Here is a 15,632-nt window from a genome sequence, read left to right on the forward strand (position 1 = left end):
TTAAAATTGATTTTTGTTAGCTGTCGGGCAACCAAGTATGCATCACTTTGTTAAGTTGGTTGCATAGTCTCAGCTTCCCCGAATCATAAAACATAAAAAACCCTTGATTTTATAAAAAATGTTAATGATTCCAAATAAATTAATTTTTGGCTATTGTGTTAGGGATGTTTTATAAAATGTTGCTGGAAATAAAATTATATAAAAATAATAAAATGATATAATTAATATGGGCGTTGTTTCCGATTTCTTTGTCCAGATAGGATAGGTGGGTGACAATATACCTAATTATTTTTTACGTCACTTTTATTTTTTAAAATACATTAATGTGATCGTTTCTATAAAAGATAAAACAATATTTGTTCAAACAATTGATGTAAACAGTAATTATTTCCCGCATGATAAATTAGCATAAATCGGCTATTCATGTAACGATTATTTTTCCCGCTAATCAAATAAAACCCTTGTGTCCCAATCCAGAGTTTTATTGGTCGCAAAAAGAATAGAAACGAATTCAGCCGAGTGACACGATTGGACCGAATCGAGCGCGGATTTCAAAATCGACCAATCGTGTGTTGTTGTAAACAGTCTGCTGTCGGCTCGAATCTAAAGTGGCGTGGGGCCGCGTTTACGAAGCCAAGTGTTCAGTAGTTTCGAGGCATCGAAAGGTAAGAAATATTAATTATTTCTGTATTTATTTATTGTCAGTGTATGATTTTTGCATAAGGGTTAGTGTTTTTCGATATCTGTTTTTTGATGTTAAAATGTTTTAGTAAAATTCTTCGAAATATCGAAAAATATTTGCCTGAAAGTCGTCCCGTAAACTCTCCATATAAAAGCTATAGCAAATGGCTGCCATAAGAAAAGCATAGGAGCCGTGCTGTACAAGTCGTTTGATTTTTTTGCGAGGTTATTACTGCTGCTACGCTTTTATGGATTTTTATACAGTTTTCTAATTTTTGTTTTGATCATTTTCCAAAGTTTCCGCTGGATATTTTTATTGCATAGGTAGGAAAATAATAATTTTCGGGTCGGGCTTTGTTCATATGGCTGGCTAGTGTACAGCGTATACGACTCCATTTGCACTGGGTTTGCCGTATGCTATGCTTTCCTTACGGCATATACGGTTTGTATAGGGTATTTCTATTGGAGAAATTGATATATTTCGGGTAATTTTACGATAAGTTTTTAGTTTTTAATGTGTTCAAGAGCTTATTTGTGTATTATAAAAAATCACCTCATTGATGACGTCGGCTAAAATGACGCCTTTTTTACGTTTTGGGCGTTTATTGGAAATATTGCGAGTTTTGTTACATTTTGCCGCCAATTTTGTCCGTGTAGGTGTTAGACTCTGTTTTTTTTTTATGGAAAAGTTATTTTTTTATTGCAATTTACGTAATGAGTTATAAATATTATGGACAAGCGTTGATATAAAAAAAACTCCATATTTAGGTCGTTTTGAGAGGGAATCCATTTTGGCGTCACATTGTATAGGTACCTTCTTAATTGTTTAGGTAGCCTGAGTAGCATCATTTTTAATTGTCGCCGGTGAGATGTGTTACCTTTTCGATTTGTTAATTTTTTTTCTTAATTGTTTTTTAATCAATAGAAATATGGGTTTAATTGAAATATTTCCCAATAATAATTAAATTAGATTTTAGTTCAAGTAATTTTTGTAACAATAAAAAAGGCTCATAAAACCAGAATAACATATTTTATATTTTGAAATTTTTGCAGATACCTACCCATAGCTTCTTGGGAAATATGAACATAATATAAATATAATAAAATAATAAATAAATAACATAATATAGGTAATATAATATAAAGATGAATTCAAAATTAAATACTAAAAAAACATACATAATTTACTAATTAATGCCCGCTTGTAAAACTACCCTCAAGTACTTTAATAATTTAAATTATTGTTAATGATATTATTATTGAATTTTAGACATACTCTGCTGCATAAGAAAATTGTATTTTATTTTTTATTTATTTCAATCCTAATAGTTTACATAGCATGTCAATATACACTTTAAAACAACCTAAGAAAATCAGCCAATATAGTAAACACAATTAAATTTTTCTTGCAATAATTTGGCGGCACAATTAATTTTGAAAATCTATGTGTGCAGACCTTGATAATAAATCTACAACTAAATACTAAATAATGACGCTGTAAATAATATAATTATTCTTGTGTTACTTTTTCTAATTCAATATAAATTAAACTATCAAGATAGTGAGTCAAGTCACTCCTTTTTTATAAACTCTTCAGATTCATATTGTTATCTTAAATCCCTTTATTTATTGGTTTTTTTCATCACACATAAACCTTTATTTTAAAAGTTAATGGTAATCTATAGTAAAGTTTGAGATCTAAAAAAACAAATAGGTACATACATATATACTAATAAGATTGTTAGTTTCACCTGTCGTACATTTATATTTCCAGTGTTAAAATTATGTAGGATATTACATTTGAATGAGTAAATCTATGCTAATATCTTATAATTGTTTTGAAAACTGTTCTAAAATAACAAATTGCAACATTTTAAAACAACCTAAGAAAATCAGCCAATATAGTAAACTCAATAAAATTTTTCTTGCAATAATTTGGCGGCACAATTCATTTTGAAAATCTATGTATGCAAATCTTGATAATAAATCTACAACTAAATACTAAATAATGACGCTGTAAATAATATAATTCTTATGTGTTACTTTTTCTAATTCAATATAACTTAAACTATCAAGATAGTGAGTCAAGTCACTCGTTTTTATAAACTCTTCAGATGCATATTGTTATCTTAAATCCCTTCATTTATTGGTTTTTTTCATCATACATAAACCTTTATTTTAAGAGTTAATGGTAATCTATAGTAAAGTTTGAGATCTAAGAAACAAATAGGTATATAATAAGATTGTTAGTTTCACCTGTGGTACATTTATATTTCCAGTGTTAAAATTATGTTGGTTATTACATTTGAATGAGTAAATCTACGCTAATATCTTATAATTGTTTTGAAAACTGTTTTAAAGTAACCAAGTGTAAATCATAAAAAAAACAATTGCTAGGATATATTCTTTTTTTTAAATAGATTATTTTACTGATGTAACATTTGAGCCACACAATGAGACTATAACTCAAGGTAGCTGTAACCAATGAGAAGTATGCCACTCCACAAGGATTTTTATCTGAAATATATTGCTTAAAAGTTAAAAATAACTTTTCTAACCCCTCCTATTTACAATGGCCAACAAAAGTATAGAAACATTTATAAATCTTTAATATTTTTCAAACTATTACAATTTTTTAAAATTAAATTAAATTTTTGTATTCTGTAAATGATAGAAAACAATACAGTTTCAACAATTGTCATTAAATGGACAAAATTTAATATAATATTATATAATATAAGAATGCAATATAGCATACAATAAAAAGATAAATATATTTTGTAGATTTTTTTTAATTAAAAAATATGTAAACAAAAGTATGGAAACATTTTTAAATTATAAACTACTATTCATTCAATAAATCTTTTTTTTTTAATATTTAGTTGGCCACCCCTTAGCCTTAATGACTGCTTGGCATCACCTTCCTATTGAGTCAATAAGCTTCTTACAATATGATTTGACAATTCATTCAAGATTCTTACAATGAAATTTTACTCTATTCTTGATCTTCTTGATTTTTGGTGTTTTTTTTCTAATTGGATTTTTCAAGTGCTGCCAAAGATTCTCTATATCGGGTGATTGGGAAGGCTAATCCAATGCTGGATTTTTAAGCCAATTCTTAACTAATCTGGAGGTGTGTTTAGGATCATTATCCTGTTGGAAAATCTATGATAATGGCAGATCCTCTTCATATGGCAACAACATACGCTCCAATATGTCAACATTTTGAGCATTCATATGGCCATCAATTCTGACTAGTGGACTAATCCCATATCACCTAATACACCCCCACACCATGAGATTTCCTCCACCATATTTGACAGTTGGAATCAAATACTTTCGGTCAAACCTTTGACCATGAGGCCTTCATACATATCCTGTAGTCACTCCCAAATAAATTAAACTTGCATTCATTGCTAAAAAGTACTAAAGCCCACTGATTTTGTGTCCAGTCTTTGTGCTCTCTAGCAAACATCTAATCTGGCCACTCTATGTTTCGTCAACAATGGTTTTTTAAACGCATGTCGACCATTAAGATTTCCAGTTATAAGGCATGTCAGAAAGCTTAATGTTTAGGAATTCCTCCTTAAGACTTATTAATATCAACAGCAGTTTTTTTGGGTCACTTCTGGGTTTCATTAAAATTGCTTGGTCTATTTTTGACCCAGTTTTTCACAGTCTTCCACTTTCAAGTGAAGGTTCTACAGTTCCTTATTGCAAATAACTCTTAACAATTTTATTTACTGTACTCCTCCTTATGTCAAGATATTTAGAAATGTCCATTTGCTTCACACCTTTTTGGTATAATACAACTATTTTCTGTTTAAAGTCAGCATCATAATACTTGCACTTTGGCATTGTTCTTGGTAATATTTTGTTAAACCACAAGTGACTAAGGCCAAGCAATAACTAAAGTAAACTTTATAGAAGAATATATACAAATTTTTCCATCCTTTTGGAACAACGAAATTCTATTACAATCTGTCAAAAACAAGTTGAAAGTTTTATATGCTTTATCACTAAAATTGCTGGGTTTTAACAAACATGCATAGAATATACTCTTGGCCGTAAATAAGGTAATCATAAGAAATAGTTTAAAAATAAAATGTTTCCATACTTTTGTTTGCCACTGTTCACTGAACATGATTTTTCCAATTCAAGCTCTCATCGATTAACACTCCCAAATATTTAATAAAACAGTTTGTTCTTTTAATTTTACCCTACATTAACTTTCTCATTTCATTTCATCCCAATGAATGAACTGTCGTTTCTTCAAAATTTGGTATATTCAATTTTTTAAATTATATACTTATCTTTTCACATTTGTTACATTTAGTAAAAGCAAACTATGTATAATCTAACTAGTTCTTAATTTTCATAAAAATTTGTTCAGCTTTTATTATCACTGATTCTTGAAGTAAAGAGTCACAAGTCAATACAGTTGGCATATCATGCACAAAACAAAAAATACCCTCACCAATTATACTCAACATTTTATCTGTATAAATATTAAACAAAAAGTTCCCCAACCCTATGGCACACCAGACCTAACCTACAGAGAAGTGAAGGTATTTATGGCCAACCAAATAATAATAAATATATTTATTTCCGTACAGCAAAATATAACAATTACATAAAAATAAATCAAATTTAGAGAAATAGGTGATATTTAACTTAATAGCTATTCTTACATATATCCTACTACATTACTATAAATAATACTTTTAAGTAGCTGAGTAGCAATATTGAAAATTTATTCACAAATGACTAAGCAAAGTTGTAAATATCACAGTGTTTCATGTAATAAAACATAACATACTTATAAATATAGTTTGTATTAAAATGATTGTAACCATCATATAATGGATTAAAATTAAAACATATAATACAAAGTTGAGTGGGGAAGAAAATCCTTGACTTCCCAGCTATATCTATCTGGATTAGTTAATTTTTATTGCTTTGTATTGAGGTCCTCTGCAAAAAAGTAGACTTGTAGGATAACTTAATTGGTTCCAGTTTCTAGTAACTATTCCCATATTAAAGGGTAACTAAAATAGTTTCGGTCATCCTCCACTAAATTTATTTGAAAAACCAGTTATCCTACATGTTTCAGACATATAAGATGTCCATCATCAGGGATATACAAAGAGGGTTTTCATCACAACACATAAAAAGCCACAGTGCTGCCACTAGTGTGGTAATTATGTGATTTTAATGTTTGTGTAGACCCTGTTTAGTCACTTTCTCATGCATCTTAATAAGCCCTTTTTATTTATTGTTAGTAATTTTAACCTTTGACCTTGCCAGAAGCACTGTGGCTTTTTATGTGTTGTGATGAAAACCCTCTTTGTTTATCCCTGATGATGGACATCTTACATGTCCGAAACATGTAGGATAACTGGTTTTTCAAATAAATTTAGTGAAGGATGACCGAAACTGTTTTAGTTACGCTTTGACAAATTAACTCCACTGCAAGTATGGACTACTTCTTCAACTTTAAAAAGGCTGGTCTAGCTACGTTAGTCCAAGAGTACAAAAAGAACCTCCTAAGAAGGAAACTAGTACAACTCGATATTTGGTTCAACCAAGAATGTGTAAGGAATAATCTAAAACCTAATTTTGTCAATCTGAAGGCCAACAACTCTTCAACTTCAGCCGCTAAAGCTATAAATTTAGCTACGAAAGTATGGTTAAAGGAAGAAATTAAGAAACATTACTTTAGACTTAACATTATTGATCTTAAACTAAAATTCTTGTATTTTAGATTAAGTTCGTTGTTGCATGCTGCCGAATGGGACACCTTAATTTCACAATTTTTAGACTTTATTTATGATCAAAAATATATTAAATTCCAAGGCTTAAAAAATAAAATTCACATTTTAAAATCTAGAAAAGAAAGGTCAAATATTTCCATATTATTAGAATATTTACCAGCATTTGTTTGAAATACTTAAACATTTTTCTTTACATATTGTACTAAGGAGTGTAAGAAGTTTAAATGAATACCATTACAATTTCTAGTTTGGCAAATTCGGGTCTTCAGGGATGCAGACCAAAAACATAATAGAATGCATTTTTTGGTGCCTTAAATATCAAATTTTTTCCTTTCCAATATTTGCAAAAAAGTGAACAGAGATTTTGAGGTTTATTGTTGACAGTTTATTTAAGATTTCTCTGATTACACCATCCTCTCATCAGTTCAGCTAAGGAAAACATATATAAGTAAAAGTTTCTTTTAGTCATAAAATGACTGGTGTCTTTGTTGATAAATTACTGATGTATTACCTTACCCCCTACTCCATAATTATTTAGTAAACTGGTTTAGTAAAATCTGATGATTAATGGTTCAAGGGCCTTAGTTCAGCCATATGTTCATTCCTATTTATTTTGTTTATAGTAAACTCGACAGCTTTGTAGGTAGTAGATTCAGTGTTCTTTTATTGATGATCAACTAACAGATGATGTTTCTTAATCACAAACACAAGCCTGGATAACCTTTCTTGTGAAAACTGGTATTACTTTTGCTTTTTTTAATGAGTTTTGGAATATCCCACTGTCAAAGTGGGCATTTATTATATGGTTAATAATATATGAATTAATAATTTAAAAAAATTTCATGTTCAGAAGTGCATTTAAAAAAATTTTGCTCTAGCTTTTTTATTTTACAAAACTGGTATAATCTTATTACTTGTTTGAAAAGTCATAAAACTGTTCTCTGAAGGCCCTATTTACCTCAATGGGATTATGATTGCTAGTAAGATTGGATTACATTTTTAGTGATCTAAAGTTTACTAGTATTTTGAAGCTTCATCAAAATTTAAATAAAAAGATAAAAAAATGTGTTGTATTTCCCGTCTATGTCAATAGCTCATTTTACTTCAGTCACAATTGTGTTTCAGTCTCCATAGATTACTAAGGATTTTCTTGTGTTATATGTATTTTATATTAAATCTTGAAATTCTAATAATGAGTAATCAAAATGTTCAATGATTTAACATTTTTCAGTATATATGTATAAAACAAATATTCAATATGAAAGTTCTATGGTGAGACCTTCAATATTCCATGTTTTTTCTGTGTTTCACAAAATTTCTGGCCTCTTTGATCTATCTCTTTATGAGTGTAACATGGGCTTAACCAAGGCAAAGATAATCAAATCGACAAATTAAAACACATCACTTTCAACATTGTAGCATTATTAGCCAAAAGGCGAATTAAAGACCTGTAATTAGAGTTGTAGTAATACCATAACTTGGAGTAACATAATAAGTAATCGGTTCATTATATTCAAGGATTCAGTTTTATCCCTTTATTTTGAATATTTTTCTGAAAAGGGTAATTACTATATAATATTATAAGATTATGTTTATTTTAGTCAATCCTAAACTTATGTTTCCAATGATCATTTTTATTTTTTTCTATGTGTAGGTTCTAACAGAGCTCATTGTTATTTTTCTATATATTTTGGCCTTATATATTTTGGACTTATTATTTGTAATCACCCATTTATCTTTGGCATATACTATTGACATGAGGTCCTATGGTTTGCTTCGCCTAAATTTGTTTTTAAATAAGAATGTATATAGAATTTTAGTATTCCTCTTAATAGAACAAGAATAATTTGTTACTAAACTATGTTTCTGCATTTAAAATAGCTTTCAATATGAAAATCTTGACAGTTCTTAAAACTAATTTTAAATATGTCACAGGTTTTATAAATTGCTCCTTTCACCACTTTCCCTTCAAAACTTTTTGAATGAAAATGTTTGTTTATTGAAAATATCAATTGTTAATTTTTAAAATAAAAATGTTTATTGCTTTTAAAACAAAGCTACAATTGTTTTTTGAGTTATACATAGCCATATATACCCAGAACTCTTTGATACCCTGTTGAGTCTTTGCTAGCAGTCGCCTTGTTTTAGAGCAGTCATGATCTAGCCTAACTATTTAAATCATACTAGTGAATACCATATTTTAATATATATGAAACAAATGGGTCAAAAAAGTAATGATGCAGAGTAATATCTTATAGTACTAAAAGATACCATACTTAAATCCAGTATTATTAATTAAAATTCCTACACGGAATATAATGTAAAATGAAATGTATTATTTTAGATGAAAAATATATAAGTTTTGGTAGTCACTATCTACAGTGGTGGCCAAAAGTATGGAAACTTTTTTAATTTGTATTTTTTTTTAATAAGAAACCAGGAACTATAATAAAGTTACTCATATTGTGATAAAGTATATATAATATATTACCTAACTTAACATATTAATTTGAAATTAAACGTATTATAAAAAGAAAATAAAAAAAAACTAATATTTTCTTGGCCAAAAGTTTGGCAACTGAAGAAAGTTATTTATATAAATTACATCTAAATCAAAATCTGCTAATATTTTGTGGCATATCCCTCCGAATTTATTACTTCTCTACATCTTCGTGGCATAGAATCGACAAGTCTTGCACAGTCTTCACTGGAAATGGCAGCCCACTCAATTTGCAGTATTTCCCACAGTTGAGCCTTGTTTGAAATCGAATGGTTTCGAATCTTCCTGTCCAAATGATCCCATAAATTCTCTATGGGATTCAGATCTGGGGACTATGAAGGCCAATCCATTAAAAGCAATGCTCTGTTCATTTAATCAGTTTTTCACAAATTGGGACTTGTGTTTAGGGTCATTGTCTTGCTCAAACAACCATCTCAATGGCATTTCCTCCTCAGCATAAGGCAACATGTTGTTCTCTAATATGTCTTTGTATAGAAAACGGTCCATTATTCCATCAATTTTAACCAGGGGGTCAACACCTGATCGGGAGAAACAGCCCCACACCACTACGCTTCCACCATCATGTTTTACCGTAGGCATTTGGTATTTGTGGCTGTACCTTGTACCTTTTGGTCGCCCGACAACGTCTCCTATCACTCTCAAATAATTGAAACTTACTTTTGTCACTAAACAATACAGTTCCAATTTTGGTGAGACCAGGTATGATGATCTCATGCAAATTTCAAGCGATCCTTTCTATTTTTCTTTGATATTAGTGGTTTCTTTACAGCAACTCTTCCAAAAAGCCCCACTTCATTTAGCCTTCTTCTCATCATGCGAGCAGACCCAGAAATCCCAATTTTACCCATTTCTCTAGAAATATCTATAGAAGTTTTCTTTGGGTCGTTCATCTATATTCTTTTCATTACCTTCATAGCCCTTTTGGACAACTTTCTTGGTCTTCCTTGCTTGTGGCTTACCGAAACATTTCCTCTCTCTTCAAATTTTTTAATTATTTTTGAAACAGTGCCTTTTAAAATGTTTAACTTTTGACTTATTTCTTATGGTATAAATAAAAATAAATCTGAAAAAGATAAGGAAAATTTTATAATTCCAACTCCACATTAAATTTAATTTGTCACAAAAAAAAAATATTATTTGTGCATGTTTAGCATTTTCTTTCGCCCGCTTGGCATTTTCAATGTTTGCGCTGGTTTCCGGTACCTTCATTCGAAACGATTTATTGTTTTTGTGATTGCATTTTACTTATTGTTCGATTATCATTGACACAGTTAATTTATATTGATGGTATATAATTTAAATTGTAGTATCTGAATGGAAGGAGCAGTTATGTAATAGATATGGGGCAAGCATTCCAGACCTATAGGTCTGGATTTTATCGTGATCTGGAACCCTTCTTCTAATGCCAACCAATCGGAAACACAAATACAGTAATTGTCTGTACATTTCTCTCAAAAGCAATATTTAATTTTTCTCTCAATAAAACTTGGTTAAAGCAACATTTCAGTATGATTTTTTTCCTTACTTCCTAGTAATATTGCACCTAATGTTTTACAGTATGCCTTTAGGACCAGTTACAACATTTTAATTATAGTCTATTATTACTTATTACATTATATTCTAACTTCCTTAGTTTTATGTTTCTGATCATTTGATGTTAATACAAAAGTAGGTAATTAATTTAATTGTCAAGGGAAAAAATCTTCAATACATTTAGTATTGTCTAGTCCTTTTCCCTAGTTTCATTTTTGGACATATATTAAAGGTAGAAAAATAAGTCTATATAATATTATTTGGACTAAGGACGTTTTGTTTCTCTATTATATTTATTATTTAATTTTTATTCTAATAAAATCTGCATATATATATTAAAGATCATGAATATTGTCCCTGTCAGCAAAAAGTTAACTTGCTATGCTAAATCGTTAAATCAATAAGTCTTTAAATTTTACCCATTTTGCAGCACCTTATTATTTTAAGAAATTAGACGTCTTATAACAGCAGTTACTATATTCAGTTTCCCAAACAGTTTTAATTAGCAAGACGAAAATATACTTATACTGCATTTAAAATGCCTTTCAGTAGAATCACATTTTGTACCAAATAAAATTAAAACCCCGATTTTGACAGTGGCAAAATAGCGATTTTTTTTGTATCAGATCCGCTTGGTTCTTGGTGTTGCGATCCTCGATTTCAGTCGGAATATATCAGTCTCAAGTTTTTATATCAATGGAGTTCGATCGTTCTGTGTTCAATATCAATAACAGGAATATTAATTCGTTATTTATTTAAAAAAATAAATGAATGTTAGAAATTTATGAATAGATAGCACTGATTTTCTTAAATAGCACAATGATTATATTTTGGTGTGTTGCTCTATAAAAATGAAATTACGGTCCTATCTCTCCTTACGCCACCCTTTTTGCCTGTCATGCAAAAAGGGACGCCCCAGCGTCCTGGGATTTTTCAGAGCGGTGGGGGAAACTGCGGGGCCCCAGCTCCTAACAAGAAAACAAGTCTCGCAGAATTATTAACGAGCTGGGTTTAATTACGCAGCGTACATTCCCAGATGGAAGACACTGTTGTCTTTTTTCAATTTTTTCTCCAGATTCTAGATTAAGAGCTGTTTACATAAGAAAAATTTTAACTGTTAAAAAAAAACATAAAATTTAGGATTTTATAAGAAAATAGAACTGTTTCAATATACATGGTTGCCCAGGATAAAGGGATCACTATGTCTATAACCTCTTTGTTAAGCAAATTAAATTTGATATTTCGGACTGAGCAGAAACGCGCATTTTGACAGAATCAATTGCTTTCTTCCATTTCCAAATGAGAAATTGCCTTAATTTATTTAGTATAATACGAACATAGTGGCAAGTAGACATCTCTGGATGCTTTTTTATTTACTTCACTACTTACAGTCTTAACAGATTTTCTTTCTGCAAACAAAGCATTGCCACCATGTTCTTGTTTCAATTTTATTCTGAAGTCATGCATATTTGTGGAGGCCATTTTATTCCCTAAGGGCATTTAAACTGGAACAGATGAATGTTAGAAGCAAAGCTGGATATATTTGGATGGCATTGGCAGGAATTTGCCGTATTTATTCGTAAAACCGATAATATTATTTTTTACTATTTGTTGTCGACAATTCTATTTAATCTTTGGTGACCTTACACGATAGTTAGGTAAAATTTCTTATATATTTTGTGTAGTAAACCTAAAATCCTTCTCAGTGGGGCTTTGTCATTGGGGCAAATAATTCTTCTATTTAAAATTAAATTCTTGGAATTTGGTACCTCTTTGTAATTTATTCTTTAAATGGTCATTGCTGGAATTTAAATTTTGTTTTGAAATAGATATTTATGCTTAAATTATAATGTTTTTTTTTTCTCTTTTACGTTTAATTATTTATTATTACAAAGCTATTTAAATTTAATGTCTAATTAACAATTAGAATTCATTTTGAAGGGTCGAAATACCAGTTCAGGTGAAACTTGCAATTTGAGCAAAATTATATCCATAAAAATCTCATTTAGGCGTTATGTTTAATTTCGCATTTTAAGCAATATAAAATAACTTGAAATATTTTAGTTGTTTCAAAAAACCATGGTCCATGGTATGAGTCACAGCATCCTTGACCGAAAATAAGATAAAAAATATTTACTTTCTATATACAGGAGATTTAGTAATACAAAAGAAGAAAAGCTTTAGCTTCTAGAAACATAATGAATGCTCGGAAAGCATATTTTTTTTAAAATTTACATGTTGTAACCTATAAGTACCAGTGAATCGCATTTCTTACAAGTTTTTTATTGGCGGAGGTAATAATTACTTTAAAATTGAATAACAAAAATTGGACTAGTTATTTTAATTTTTCATGAAATTTCCCTTTCGTAATATCTATATTTCTTGTAGGAGATAACGTTAGTAAAAGCTCCCATTACATTAAGTAAAATAACATGTTTTAACTCTCTTTCTCTGAGAAACTATTACGTTATTAATTTATGATTATTTGGTAGCCGAATCTTTACATTTGTTTAAACTTAAAATTTGAATCTAATTAAAAACAGTTCTTTTCTTTGGTCCCATGATCTTCAATATAAAAAGTCCTGATTTTGAGATTTACACCTCCTAACATTATTCTACTATAAACATAATGTACTTGCTAAATATAATTTATAAAGTGTTTTCTCGTTTTTTATTCCTCTATCAAGACAAAATGTTCATTAATCTATCTTTACCCAAGCAGCTGCACCACCATATTTTATTAAAAAAAAAAAGAAACGGAAAGTTCCCAAAAGCAAGCCAAACGATTTAAAGCATATTCCCTTAACGCCACCCAAGTTACCTGGCATGGTTGATATGGCAACACCGCTGACATCCAGCAGCCGTCTTATTGACCGTTGCATGGCAAAGGGCCGCGGGTCAAGGGGGGGCACCGAACCGGCTTCGCAGAATCGATTGCGCATGCCCGGTCGATTACCATTGGCCCGCGTTGGGCCTGTCGGCGTTGCCACATCGATCTCGTAGCATTTTTACCGCGTGAACCGAGCCTTACACGACGTCGTCGCCGTTGTTCTGAAATATATGGTGTATGCGTGTATAAGAGTTATGGTGGGAAGAACGGCACAAGGATAGTAAAGTCTAGTTCGTAAAAGTGAGCGGCTATTTCGGATTTACCGCCAATAAATCGTTGTCGGTTGTGTGGTGACGCCGCGTGGTTCGATTTAACGTTGTTTTCTCATCCGTTCGTGCTTTAAAGTTGTGAATATATTTCGGTGTCTTGAAAGTGGATTTAATGTAAAGGTCTTGTGTGGTGATCGTGCGCGGTATAAGGGCCTTTTGCAGCCGCCGCCATGTCGGACAGCAGGGCTTGGGAGGGTAACAATATGTGGTGGGCTAACCCGGAACAACAAATTCAGATGCAAGGGTCACCCTTGCAGAACCAACCAGGGTTGGAACACAACCCCGCGATTAGTTCTTCCGGTCAAACTCCCCAAAATCAAATGTTTAGTTACAAGATGGCCAGCACCTTCGAAAATACTAACACTTCGAACTCGAATTGTGATACTCAGTACAGTAGTCAGCAGCAACAGCAAATTGATTATAGTCAGCAGGGACAATGGTGGGGATTCCAGCAGAGCCAGCAAGATATGCATGGTACTGGGTTGCAAGGGTTGCAAAATATGTCCAACCAGCAGCAGCAGAGTATGCAGAATCATGGGGTAGAGAAACCATCTTTTTCCTAATTTGCTAAATTTAAACATTCAACAAACACAAAATATTCTTAAACAGTATAAATGGCAAGTGTGGCCTAGGAAAATATGTTATTTTACGTTTTGCTTGTTGGCTGCTGAAACTTCTAAGTGAACCGTTTTTAACGTACAATACGTAAATATTTTACTTGTAAACGTTTAGTGCTTTAGTTGTCTTTCTATTTATTAAATATTTTCCATACATACCTAGTTAGGTTGCATCTTACATTTAAACTTTTTAGGAACTTATTCTTCTTAATAATAATTCACAATCAGTAAGTAGTATGAATATTTCACTTCTAACACTTAAAAGGGTAGGATAAATATGCACACATTCTTCAAATAGAGGGCTTCTATATTATATTTAATTAAATAATTTTATGACCAACATTTGCAGTATGAGAATTGTAAGTGGTAACCTGTTCCTATACTGTATAATAGAGCCTGATTTGTAAGGTCTAATTAATAATTTGGTAGTTAAATTCTATCGAATGTTAACAATTTTATTGATGCAATAAACAATTTCAATAACATTATTGACCAATTGATTCAAATTATCAAACACTCTGTCATCACATCCTATAATAATCATATGCCAAACAGATTTTGATTTTCTTTATTATTTACAATGTTGGTAATGAGTCAACATTAAATATTTGTATGTAAACTGATACCAGTAATGCAAGCATTTCATTTAAAACCATTCATTGAATTTTCAAGGCTCTTTTTTTAGGAGTATTTTTTGTACATCACAAGTTCTGTTATTATTATTTTTTTATGATAACATAGTAATTACTATTCCTATGTTTTTATGTCTTGTTAAATCCAAATACACTTGATTGAACTCATCACTAAAAGATTTTTGAGATTGTAAGTAACTGTTCTGTTAATTCTTTAGTGAATTCTGACCAACCTAAACATTTAAATTCGCCCTTTAATAATGTCAGCTATTTAACAAAGTAGAAGGTACAATTATTTCCAACCCTTTTTCTTTCATTATCAAGTCAATCAACATGACCTTAATTAAACAATCAAAAATTCCACTCCCCTACGCCCCTGGACCAGTCCAGTGGCGGAAACAAAGGTTGAATATCTTTGTTGTCCGCCTACCTGGCCGTAACCTGGAGGCACTCACCGGTCCACCAAGAGGATCTTGATCTCGACCCAAGAAAAGACGATGGCGCTGCGGGCACCATGTTTCGACCCGAACCGTGATGTTCCGCGATGGAGCGGAAAAAAAATTTGTCCGCAATCATTTGTGCGTTTAATTTTCGGTGTTTTTTACTTGTAGGATTTTATCCGGAGATTAAGAGACCCCGCATAGACGAGCGTATTTTTTCAATATGCGATTTAAAGGATTTTGATCGTATCTTGCCGTTTAGAAAATCATGCGTG

The 15,632-nt window shown here is 30.9% G+C and overlaps 1 protein-coding gene across 9 annotated transcripts in view; it reads left to right on the forward strand.

The window, feature by feature from the left end:
- Positions 1-444: 444 nt before the first annotated feature.
- LOC126738348 (polycomb protein Scm-like) overlaps positions 445-15,632 on the forward strand; it is a 28,978-nt gene continuing 13,790 nt past the window's right edge. For 2 of the 9 annotated variants that reach the window (XM_050443621.1, XM_050443622.1), the window contains exon 1: positions 445-665. Coding sequence is in view for 1 of the 9 variants with exons in the window: in XM_050443629.1 (XP_050299586.1) it covers positions 13,839-14,207 (369 nt within the window). In the remaining 8 variants the exon portion in view is untranslated. Of the gene's footprint in view, positions 666-825; positions 1,006-1,035; positions 1,167-4,715; positions 4,758-13,629; positions 14,208-15,632 lie in introns of those variants that run through there. The other 7 variants (XM_050443623.1, XM_050443626.1, XM_050443624.1 and 4 more) reach the window with 5 other exon arrangements.

Source organism: Anthonomus grandis, chromosome 7 (genome assembly GCF_022605725.1).
Source record: "Anthonomus grandis grandis chromosome 7, icAntGran1.3, whole genome shotgun sequence".
Lineage (NCBI taxonomy): Eukaryota > Metazoa > Arthropoda > Insecta > Coleoptera > Curculionidae > Anthonomus > Anthonomus grandis.